Source organism: Gasterosteus aculeatus, chromosome 1, assembly GCF_964276395.1.
Source record: "Gasterosteus aculeatus chromosome 1, fGasAcu3.hap1.1, whole genome shotgun sequence".
Lineage (NCBI taxonomy): Eukaryota > Metazoa > Chordata > Actinopteri > Perciformes > Gasterosteidae > Gasterosteus > Gasterosteus aculeatus.
Window position 1 is genome coordinate 22,119,072 of NC_135688.1, and position 13,040 is coordinate 22,132,111.

The 13,040-nt window shown below is 39.8% G+C and overlaps 1 protein-coding gene across 1 annotated transcript in view; it reads left to right on the forward strand.

Annotated features, from left to right (window-relative positions):
* The first annotated feature begins 2,928 nt into the window (after positions 1 to 2,928).
* Positions 2,929 to 13,040, forward strand: part of gucy1b2 (guanylate cyclase 1, soluble, beta 2) — a 31,011-nt gene continuing 20,899 nt past the window's right edge. Inside the window, 8 exon segments of the mRNA XM_078091150.1 lie at positions 2,929 to 3,017; positions 3,102 to 3,196; positions 5,377 to 5,537; positions 6,572 to 6,671; positions 10,040 to 10,387; positions 10,944 to 11,047; positions 11,194 to 11,199; positions 11,764 to 11,857. Coding sequence (XP_077947276.1) covers positions 2,929 to 3,017; positions 3,102 to 3,196; positions 5,377 to 5,537; positions 6,572 to 6,671; positions 10,040 to 10,387; positions 10,944 to 11,047; positions 11,194 to 11,199; positions 11,764 to 11,857 — 997 coding nt within the window.

The following is a 13,040-nucleotide window of genomic DNA, read 5'->3' on the forward strand; positions in this document are numbered from 1 at the left end:
GTCGCCGCTACTGATCTCTGCTGCCACCCAGACCACCGCTTCTGTGAAGGCATCAATAGCTCTTTTACTCTAATTCACGCACATATATATTATAATATTGTGCTACTGTTAATTTTGACCCGTCTTTGTGACGATTGGTCATAATAGATATCACGGGCGCTGACTAAATGTGAAGAAAATCTTTTATATCGGGACTATAATTATGCAGGAGTAGAGATTATTCCTAATTCGACCACTCAATCTTATTGGAAGGGTCTTTGGTGTTTTTCCACCTTGGATCCTATTTCTATGTTGTAGTGACTGATGGACACAGCAATGTGTGCAGTAGGTCCAGGATTGAGGGAGAGCAAAGAACGGCCTGCAATGTCATTTTTCGACGTCCACTAAGGGTGCTTGTTGATTATTTTTAGTTGTGACAAGATTATAGAAAGAGAAAAAAAACATTTCACAGCCTTGGTGGGGGACGTCACCATGAACACACACCGTATTTTATAGTGATTCTGTCCCACTTACACCATCAGGCTACTGTAACTACTCACTAGAGCACAAAGTGGCCCAAAGAAATCCATGTTGATGCCAAACTAACTTAAATTATATTAATTATATGACATGCTTTTGTTTTCTTTATCAACGTGTTTGTTGTCTAAGAGAATTTAACAAAAATAAATCCAGAAAATTCCCTGTTTGTGAAAATATGACAGTTGTTTACTTAGGAGATTGTGTTCATTGTTAACCATCCAACTCAAAAACTGATTGGAAGGTATCTGGATTTGCTTACTTTTGTTCAGAAGGTTCAGATCAGCCTTTAATCAGACCGACACTCCTTTATTTGCTCTACTGCAGAGCCATTCGCTTTGAAACCATCAAAAGTATTAACACACAAACATTTTCCATCGTCAACAGGCTAACCAACCCCCCTGTGTCAGTGGCTGCTGAGCTCCAATGCACTTGGGCATGCAATCAATCAACCTACTTCAAAAGGTTGAGAATACTTTGTGTCTGTAGCTAGAACGAACTAAAATGACTTGTGGTGTTCCCCAACGTTTAATTCTGGGGCCTCTCCTGTTTGACATCTCTGTGCTTCTACTAGCTTATAATACGGTAAGAAACAAAGTATGCTATCAAAATTATGCAGACGACACACAAATCTTAATACATCGCCAGGGGACTATGATCCCATGTAAGGGTTGGGTAGATGCATTAAACAAACAACTGGATAAAAGATAAAGGAGAATCAATTGTTTTGGGGGCCAAAGACGAACGATTGAAAGTTAGCGCTCAACTTCAATCGCTGATGTTGAAAACCACAAACAAAGGGAGAAATCTAGGCGTAGTTATTGATTCAGACCTCACAATTACAAAATCAGCCTACTGTCACCTGAAGGATATATTGAGGATTAGAGGACTTATTTCTCAACAGGATTTATAAAAACATGTCCATGTATTCATCTTCACTAAACTGGCCTATTGTAACTGTGTTCACAGGTTGCTGTAAAAAGTTAGTCAGACAACTGCAGCTGATTCACAACGCTGCACCTCGAGTCCTCGCTAAATCCACAAAAGTGGATCCCTTCACCCCAGCTCATATCTTAACACTGGCTTTCCGTTCAACAAATACTTGACTTAAAAATCCAGCTGTTGGTTTATAAAGCACTGAAAGGTTTAGGGCCAAAATACATATCTGACCTGCTGCTACCTTATGAACCATCCCGACCCCTCAGGTCATCTGGGACAGTCTCCTTTCTGTTCCAAGAGTCAGAATCAAACATGTAGAAGCAGCGTCACTTTTTTTTATCTGGAACATTCTCCCAAAAGATACAGGTCTTCTGAGACTCAGTGGCTTCAAAATAAAACTGAAGACTTTTTTGTTTGCTGTCTTTAATTAAACCAGATCTAAGAATAAAGTGAGTGTTTTTCACTGTTTATTGCCTTAACTGCACTGCAACTTCTAGTATGGTTCATTGTGTTAATGCCTGTTTTTACTTTTATTTTGCTTTTTGTTTTAATGATTTTAATTGTTTTATGTGAAGCTCTTTTTATTGCCTTGTTGTTGATGACACATCACTCTTCAAGTCTTGAGTCTTTAAAATACGGTCAAAGCCATGTCTCAAATTTTTGAGAGAGAGAGAGAGAGAGAGAGAGAGAGAGAGAGCGCGAAAGAGAGAGAGAGAGAGCACACTATGTTTACCACCCTCCTACCCCCCAAATTTGCACCATTTTTGAAGAACAAGTGGAAAGGATAGCATCAAACAGACATGGTAAGTTCTTCTCATCATTTTCTGACAGATTGAGGATCGATTGAGATGACTATGGCACTATATCAGTGGCTTTTTCGTCAAACATAACTTGATAATATAACTTAATTTGTAAAACAGTTTTACATTCTAGAAGAAGAATTGTAAATAAGGAAGTACAACAAATCAACTGACAGCATTGAACTGCCTAACTGGTTGGTGGTGTTTTTGTAGGAGATAGTTCTAAATACTAATGCAGCTCTTGCGACTCAGGATTCACAAACTTTGGTTCTCTTGTGAAGACCACGTTGAGAGTCACAGTATTCTAAAGTCAGGTTCTCTCACCAATGGCTTTGTTGAGATAGCTTGCTTTGATTTGATTGCTTCTCATGCCAGAGGGTTCAGAAAGAGAGCTCTGGAAACAACTCAGAGATTTAGCAACATGGGGAATCATTGGCATCATGAGACAAACTACAAGAACAAATGTGTCAATATATCTTTCAAATCATTGGACACTGAAATCAAAGAACTCAGGAGAGTGGTATGTTAATGTGTTATTAAGTGTGGATTCTTTAGGAATAGTTTACTGCCCCTTGCATGTTGTCTTCAGTTGCTTCAGTTGCAGGTGTATTACAATTGATATGCTCTGGTGTAAGTGAAGGCCATATGTGTTTCCATTATATATTCAATTAGTATGTGTTTATTGCAGTACGGATTTATCAACAGCTGCCTCCAGTCTCTGGTAATGGAAAGGTTTGGCCAGGACACCTGGGACAAACTCAGGTCTGGACAAACACACACTTGTATATACATTAATACTGTATGGCGGTCAGTCCTGCTTTAATAAGGCACCAGGTCGTTGCATAGTTCTCTCCCAGGGGTCCAGAATTCCTTCATGACCTACACGGTTTACGATGACCAGCTGACCCTAAGCCTGGTGCAGGAGGCCTGTTCTCTGCTGGGTAAGAGTTCACCTTGCTCTATGTGCAGGAACAGGGACTCCAGTGTTTCTAATCATATTGACATTTCTGATGCTATAAGCTACCATTGCTGTTTTTTCTGTGGTGATTTATATCAAGAGGGAAGGCGGTGGAGGGGGCGGTTATCATATCTAGATCTATCTATCATATGGTCATCCCCCCCACATACACACCATTAACAATTACATCCACAGTCCCCTGCTGGTTCTGTTGTTGTTGATCATCTCAATGGGAAATGTAACATTTATCTAGTCTAAAAAGTCTCGTGATGTAATAAAATATTAGGTTATCTAAAACACATTTTGTTTGCCACAAATAATTTATGCCAGACATTCCCTCAGTTTGCTGCGTTGTCTCCATGTAGTCTTCTTTCCCTATATTAACACTCTTGATAGGACAATTGTGGCTCAGAAGTTAGACATGTGTCATCAGAGGATCAGCGCCTTCAAAGGGTTGTTCAAGTTCAAGTTCAATTTTGATTTATATAGCACGTTTAAAAACAACCTCGGTTGACCAAAGTGCTTAACAAGCTCGAAAAGCAGCGAGACAATAAAACACAGACAGAGGACATTGTACAATACAAAATATCTGACAGTAGAGAAAGAATAAAGTCAAAACATCAAAGCTCAACTTGAATTAAAAGCCAATGAATAATAGTGGGTCTTAAGCAGGGACTTGAACGTTGCAATGGATAGGTAAACTATTCCAGAGGTTTGGAGCAGCCACTGAAAAGGCTCGGTCACCTCTGGTTTTTAACCTGGATCCAGGCACATCGAGGAGCATCTGATTAGACGACCTCAGTGCTTTGATAGGTGTGTGGATATGTAAGAGCTCCGACAAGTAGGAAGGCGACAACCCATTTAAAATTTTAAAAACAATTAATACAATTTTAAATTCAATCCTGAAACAAACAGGAAGCCTGTGGAGGGTGGCCAAAGCCGGTGTAATGTTGTCGCGTTTTTTAGTCCTGGTCAAAAGTTGAGCTGCTGCGTTCTAGACTAACTACAAGCGACGAAGGGATGACTGATCCAACCCAACATACAGTGAATTGCAGTAGTCTAAGCAGGACGTAATGAATGCATGTATGACTCTCTCAAAGTCTTTGCGTAGCAAGTAGGACTTGACTTTAGCCATGAGTCTCAGCTGGAAGAAGCTAGTTTTGACAACAGAACTAATCTGTTTGTCAAGTTTAAAAGCACTGTCAAAAATCACTCCCAGATTTCTGGTAAAAGGACGAATTTGGGAGCCTAAAATACTGAGAATATCTACACAGGCACTGAGATGTTCAGCACGTCTAAACACAACAACCTCGGTCTTATTGTCATTAAGACAGAGAAAATTCTGATCCATCCATACTTTGAGATCACTCAAGCAGTTTAACATGGCTTGATAGTGTCCTTCTTATTGTTTTTTACAGGCAAGTAAATTTGTACATCATCAGCAAAACAATGGAAAGAGATGTTATGTTTTTTTTAAATGGACCCTAAGGGCAGCATATACAGAGAAAATAGCATTGGTCCCAAAATGGAACCTTGTGGGACCCCACAGGACAGAGGGGCAACAGATGAAGAGCACCAGTTACCAATGTGGACAGAAAAACGGCCAAGTTGTGATGAACATGAGTTAGCCGTTCTTTTTTTTCCAACTTTTATGTGGTTTTATCTTCAGCAAATAATATTTTACAGCATATCCAAAATGAAAATCATGAAGATGTCTGGGGTGCGAACTTATTTAAGTATTAACAATGTCCCCAATGCTTTATTTATGACATTAATATTGCAGAAACAGGGCATGGTATGAATATGCCCCACAACACATGTGTAAAGGGAGGAGTAGTTTGCACATCACAAGTGTCCTGCACAAGGACACATCAACATGCAGAACCAGGGTTTGAACCGCAGATCTTCTGAGTGAAAGAGACACTGCTCTCCACTGAACCACAGTCACCCAACATAACAGGAACTATTTACTCGGCGCTTGCTAAGCTCCTCCCAAGGGTCTGATTATCTGGACTGTGCATACTTTTGGGAATATGCTGTACATGAATATCACCTTGCTGACGAACAGGTGTGAATTGGGAGGCCAGACCACAAAATGATAAGTGATGTATTTTCATATCCCTCCTCTGTGACAGTATTCGTCTGTGTGTTCTCATGTTTCAGATGTCTCTGCTGAGGTGTTTCTGAAGCTTTTTGGAGAGCATTTCTTTTTGTTCTGTAAGAAAGCAGGCTATGACACCATGCTGAGGACCCTGGGAGGAGATCTCATTGAATTCATTGGAAATCTGGATGCTCTTCACAGTTACTTGGCTCTGTCCTATCAGGTTTGCTCATGTGTGTGATTATTACCGTTAGCCAATAACTCAATCTGCCAAAAAGAAAGAACCACAACTACAACGCACAGAAGCCTGTAACCAGATAAGAACATTACAATGCCAACATTTACATTAATTTACTAATGAGTATAACCCACAAACATCTCACAAATGGATCGATAACAATCACAGACAAGTCACTACAAATCATACACATCTAGAGCTAGACTTTGGAGGAGGGCTTCAATTCACTGTCATGATCTCAACAAGCAGGAGCAGTATCCTCCTCTCCAGCACTCTTCATCTTCTCCAGAGTCATATTAGATACGACTCAGCCTATCAAATGATACAAACGGGAAATCAAGGACAAAAGCCTGTTTCATCTAGCATGTTTCATACATGCCAGATAGGAGAGGATCTGGTATATATATATATACATATATACATATATATATATATATACATATACATATATACATATATATATATATATACATATATATATATATATATATATATATATATATACACATACATACATACATATATATATATACATATATATATACACATACATACATACATATATATATATACATATATATATACACATACATACATACACATATATATATATACATACATACACATATATATATATACATACATACACATATATACACACATATATACATACACACATATATATATATATATATATATATATATAAATAGAAATGAGAGAGATGTTTTATGTACCATGTAACATGTTTGTCCTAGTTTTACATAAATAATATATTGTCCTCCAGTATTTTACAAATACAATACATTAAATCCTCCAATATTTTATATGTAATGTTTTACCTCTAGTATTTTACATTTAATATAATCCTGCAGTATTTTATATGTAATATGTTATATATCTAGTGTTTGTGTAGTCCACCTTCAGACCTCTATATATGTAGATTAGAGATACCACTCCTATGAGTCATTTTTAGAAACTGAACTGACACTAAACAAAATCTGTCCTTCCTGTTTTTAAGGAAATGAATGCGCCGTCTTTCCGAGTGGAGATAACCGACGATGGGAAGTTGCTACTTCATTACTACTCTGACAGGAAGGGCTTGTACCACATTGTACCTGGTAAAACCATCAACATTTCCTCCTTCGCTGCCTTGATCCTAATCTGAAATGTTGTTTCTAGTTTTAAAAAAATCTGATAACAGATAATATGCAATATATATTAACTTGTATGCACCAACAGTCCATCAGTGAAGGGCAATTATTGGAAAAGTAATCACATTACTTTACAGGGACGGGTTGGCATGAGACAAATCTCATCTCCCTCCTGTCCCAACAGGCCACATTTGTTTGAAGGATTAAGATACCATGTCAAGAACCATGAGTTACAGTGCATCTGGAAAGTATTCACAGCGCTTCAATTTTTCCACATTTTGTTACAGCCTTATTCCAAAATGGATTAAATTCATTATTTTCCTCAACATACACACAACAACCCATAATGACAAAGTGAAAACTGTTTTTTGCAAATCTGTTAAAAATAAAGAACGAAAACATAACATGTACATAAGTATTCACAGCCTTTGCTCAACACTTTGTTGAAGCACCTTTGGCAGCACAGCCATTTTCGGATCTCTCCAGAGACGTTCAATCGGTTTCAAGTCAGGGCTCTGACTGGGCCACTCAAGGACATTCACAGAGTTGTGCCGAAGCCACTACTTTGTTGTCTTGGCTGTGTGCTTCCTGTCGTTGTCCTGTTGGAAGATGAACCGTCGCCCCAGTCTGAGGTCCAGAGCGCTGTTTTCATCGAGGATGTCTCTGTACTTGTTGCTGCATTCATCTTTCCCTCACTCCTGACTAGTCTCCCAGTTCCTCCCGCTGAAAAACATCCCCACAGCATGATGCTGCCACCACCAAGCTTCACTGTAGGGATGGTATTGGCCAGGTGATGAGCAGTGCCTGGTTTCCTCCAGACATGACGCTTGGCATTCAGGCCAAAGAGTTCAATCTTTGTTTCATCAGACCAGAGAATTTTGTTTCTCATGGTCTGAGAGTCCTTCAGGTGCTTTTTTGCAAACTCCAGGCGGGCTGTCATGTGCTTTTTACTGAGGAGTGGCTTCCGTCTGGCCACTCTACCAAACAGGCCTGATTTGTGGAGTGCGGTAGAGATGCTTGTCCTTCTGGAAGGTTCTCCTCTCTTCATAGAACAACGCTGGAGATTTGTCAGAGTGACCATCGGGTTCCTGGTCACCTCCCTGACTAAGGCCCTTCTCCCCCGATCTCTCAGTCTGGCTAGGCAGCCAACTCTAGGAAGAGTCCTGGTGGTTCCAAACTTCTTCCATTTCCGGATGATGAGGCCACTGTGCTCATTGGGACTTTCAATGTTGCAGAAATCTTTCTGTACCCTTCACCAGATCTGTGCTTCGATACAATTCTGTCTCGAAGGTCTATAGATAATTCCTTGGACTTCATGGCTTGGTTTATGCTCTGATTTGCACTGTCAACTGTGATACCTTATATAGACAGGTGTGTGCCTTTCTCAATCATGTCCAATCAACTGAATTTAGCACAGATGGACTCCAATCAAGTTGTAGAAACATCTCAAGGATGATCAGTGGAAACAGAATGCACCTGAGCTAAATTTTGAGTGTCATGGTAAAGGCTGTGAATACTTGAAGTTTTGGTCCTGAAACATACATGTTATGTTTTTGTTCTTTATTTTTAACAGATTTGCAAAACACAGTTTTCACTTTGTCATTATGGGTTGTTGTGTGTAGAATGTTGAGGAAAATAATGAATTTAATCCATTTTGGAATAAGGCTGTAACATAACAAAATGTGGAAAAAGTGAAGCGCTGTGAATACTTTCCGGATGCACTGTATGGTTTCAGGCGATAACATCCTCTTTCCCCTCATTTATCTGTCCCCCATCCTCCCTTTCCAAGTTTCCAATCCCCCCCTTCTACTTCCTTCCCGTCTGGCCAACTAAAACTATTAGCCCAGTTTAGAAGTGACATCTGGTTATTAGCTAGTGTGAACCTAAATCTTTGACATCAATAGAATTATTAATTATCAATTAGATAATCCACAAAATAAATAATAACCGGGAACTATATGATATCCTAACGTAGCCATAATTGAGCTACCATTCAGGTTCTTGGACACAGACTACACACTCACACTGTTTTCCCGTTTAAATACTTTATTTAATTTTGTTGGCCCATTCTTCCACCTGCACTCTCCTGCCATGCCTCTGAGCGCCTGGTTGAATCTCTGCTGCCAGTCTTTTTCACTGCTTATATATGAGACAATGAGTTGAACAATACAGCAATATCTATGCAGAATTAACTTTAACTTTGTCTGTAAGAGGGTACGGCTTATCTCGCATGCCTTTACGACCCCTCATAGCCACGGCAGATACCAAAAAGACTCCGCTATGGCTCCGCCCTGGAAGTTTCATAAACTCTGAAATGGATCCGAAGCAGCCTCCAGATCCACAGCGTGTCAAAGATTCAGACCGAACCCGGCCCGGATCTGTGCCATTTTTTTATTTTGACCGGTTCATTAAGCCGCTTATTTGGCCCGAATCCAAAACGGATCCACAATTTAGAAATATCTCAGATGATTGAATATACATCAATGGAAAAAAAGAAATTCAACCATGAATAATAATAATTATTATAAATCATAATAAAATAAATACATGATACTATTATCATTAAGACCATCAGATATGAACACCATAACACATACACACCAATGTGCGGTCAGGAAATTTGAACTACCTAATTGCATGAATATAAGAATGTCATAACTTGTGGCCGCACACGTTACGTGATTCTTTCTCACATAATCTATAATAACACAAGCTATAGAAAATCTCAAGAATCCTTAGTGCAACATAGCAGACATCTAGTCCTCAAGTACCTCAAACCTCTTGGTTACTTCAAATTGTTTTCATTGAATATGAGTTACTTACCCAGGAGCAGGGTCTTTGATATCCTGGAATTTTTATAATATGTCCTCTTTAAGTCCTTACTAGTGGGTTGGAGCCAGACGCTGCAACTTAGTCTTTTGTTTCATGCCATGGTGGGAGCACTACATCATCATTCATCCATTCATACGCTGATAGCAGAAGCTACTATACACAGTGCTACCTGTCCAGCAGTAAATGACATTCATACCAGTCACACATGTAGTCACAGCTACACAGATCAGTGGGTCAGCAGCCTGTTCTCATTCTAAGGGTGTCCAATAACCTGCTTTGTCACACCAGACAGCATCACATGGCACTACTCACACACGACTACAGCGTTAACCCATCCAGAGAATACTAATTGAGAAAATGCTCTGAGAGCCTAAAAAAAGAATGCAATGATCATTTTAACAATCAATGTGAATTTGTCTGAATATACTTTTATACTTGCAGTGGCTATATTTACTATAAAATGATCTGTCATTAACTTCATACATCTCTCCAACTTGCTGCAGGTATCATCGAGGCGGTTGCCAGAGATTTCTTTGATAGCAAAGTGACCATGATGGTTGTGAATCAAACAGATGAAGACGAGCGCACAGGGAAGAAGGAACATGTTGTCTTTCTGGTCAAACAGACAAACCAAACTAGCAGCACTAGAGGCCAGGACGTTTCCATTCATAGAGAGGTGGCATTCTGCGGGTGTATGTACCTGGGCTGTTTCTAAATTATTTGTGTTTCTAAATCTTGGACCACCTGTCCCCAGGAGACATTGCTCCGATCGATGAGGGTCCGGTGTGGAACATTTGCTTGGACAAAGAGCGGATGGGACCTTATCAGAGCTGTGGTTCGCTCAGAAAAAGGTTTTCTTTAGTATTTTAAGCTGAAATTATGATTAATATAAAACAGTGCTCCATCACCTAATTTGACAAACTGCAACATAAAGTACCGCAAATAAACAGTTCTTCATCAAAGAAAGTTCAGAGATAAATAACACGACATCCCGAGTTCAGCGGTTATCATCCAGAGTTAATGCAGCCGAGAGATTTATATCCATCTTCTCATTTAACTTATGGAAAGATACCAATACAGACCCCACATAGTGTGTTTCCCATGCTGAACCCGCACGTTAAGGTAGTAAAGATGAATCCAGTGAGGAAATGGCAGACTGGAAATTGCTGAAACAATTACACAAAGTAATCACTGGTAAAAGATCTTCAGGACTATAACTTTAATGTCAACCTAATCCATCTGCCCTCCCCAGGATGACGTGTAGTACAGTTATCAAACAAAAGTAAAAGAAGGTCACAAAGTGTAGGTTAACATCTGAACCCTAAATTATATATAACAAATGCCGTAATCCAGTTCTACGGGTAGTTTTAACACTGATGGAGTTCCTGTATCTGATTTACTTCCCAGGCAGTGTGCACTGCACCTTCACTCCGTGTTACCCAGACAAGCTGTGGGTGGAAGAGAAGGCTTTCTGCAATGCGTTTCCCTTCCATATAGTGTTTGATGGGGATGTAAGGCTCCATTTTTCTGTGTGCTTCAGCACTGTCACACTATTGTAGCCTTTCTTTGTCAATTTAATTGGCACACTTTGGGATTTTGATTAGACTCACTACACCTTATGTTTCTGTATGTCTCTGTTTCGGTTCTCTGCCTTCAGCTGAAGGTAAAACAGATGGGGGTGAAAATACAAAAGTTTCTTCCAAGTCTATATGCGAGAGATGCTACTATGGACCAAAACTTCATGATTTTACACCCACAGGTAAAACGCTCACAGAGCCAAGAGTTCAGACTGTTTGCGTTTAGGATTGGGTGAAATGTTGCAGTACGTATGTTAATTAAAAAGGAGTAAAGACGAGAATGAATAGAAGAGTGCATTAGAAAGAAATCAGAACTGGGGTGATCTTGGCCAGAGTCTTGAGCAACCGTGACCTCACTAGAGCAACCATGTAAACTAATATGTTACTTGTCTAAAGTACAGGGATAGGTTCAATTTGTGAACGCTATTTGTACTACACAGTGGACTTTACCGAGAGTAGTTAAGACCACACTAGTAGGGGACTATCTGATTGGAAATATATTAACTGGTAACATTGTAATTATATATATAGTGTTATTTATGCAGGTTGATCTAATTGGGTCTTGCCCAGCAAGATCTGGTGAAATAAAGTTGATTTCCAAAAGACTTAAGTGCAACGTTAAAGCAGTATTGTGTATCTTCTATCTCCAGGTTACTTTTACTATTGAAAGCATCATGAAATTCATCAACAGTCAGTTTGTCTTGAAGAGCTGCAAAGATAAAAACACCAGGCTCCAACTAAGAGGTGAGTTATAATAAATAGTACCCAATTACCTTTTATACACACATAAAACCAACCAAGTCAACTTTGTATAGAACAATTAAAGTGCTTTTTGAGAAGAAAAGTGGTGGAAGGAAATTACATATTTTACATTGTGGTGGAAAATGGGACTTGGATGGAACACTGTGGGGTCCGACCAAAGACTGCGACGAGCAGCCACGCGTTTTTTGGGCTGACTACCATTGACAACTTGATGAAACTCCAACTAATGTCATTTTCTGTTTTATTAGTTTGACCACACACCTATCCCCAAATAACCACTTCACTTCCTGCCTTTGTTTAGTTTCCCACTCTTTTCAGCTATGCCTAAATTCAGTTAATCATCACCCTACCTATTCTTAAGCCTCTATCAGTCTGACCCCAATTTTTAGGTAGCGGCGTTAGTTTTCTTTGGTCCAATTTTTGTTGCATGTCAAGTTTGCTTGTGCCTGTGCTGCTTTTGAGTTGTTTTGTAAAGTTTTTTGCCAGTAAGCATCCTAAAAGTGGAAAGATTTATTTTTCATTCCTCGTAGTTTCATTTGTCTGCAGCTGAGTTTCAATCCTGATCCATCACAGTATGACCTGACCATGACAGACTCAGCAGAGACAGATCCACTGTAAGCTGTGATCCAGAATCAATGGCTCCACTAGTATGAACACCTATTTAATTCCCTCGATGCCTCCATGCAGCAGTTTTATACTAACCTGGGCAGTTTCCAGTCATCCATAGAGAATATGATTAGCTTGTTCTCCCACCAGTCAGGAGGAGGGATTGCAACTGTCCCTCAGGCTTCTGCTGCCCAAGAGCCAACTGACTCTCTCCATCTTCTCATGAAGGCTTGACTGGAGTCACACTTTCTCATGCACAAGCCCGAGGGGATCCAGATCAAGAGGTACGATGGGAACCCATGTGCGTGTTGCTCTTCTTTTGAAAAAGGGCTCCCTTTTGTTTGAACTGAATTCTTCATCCTGTACTGTGAGTACCCAGTTGATGGGTCAAGCTCGGGAATAAGCCATTGCTGAATGGGCTAAAAAGGCACCAATCTGCCAGTTGTACACATACTTTTCACTGACAAGAGTGTTGAACCATGGAACACCTGGCCGCAAGAGCTCAAGGGGTCTTCCTATTCTTCATCAGGGCAAAGCAAGAGTTCTACAGTACGCAATT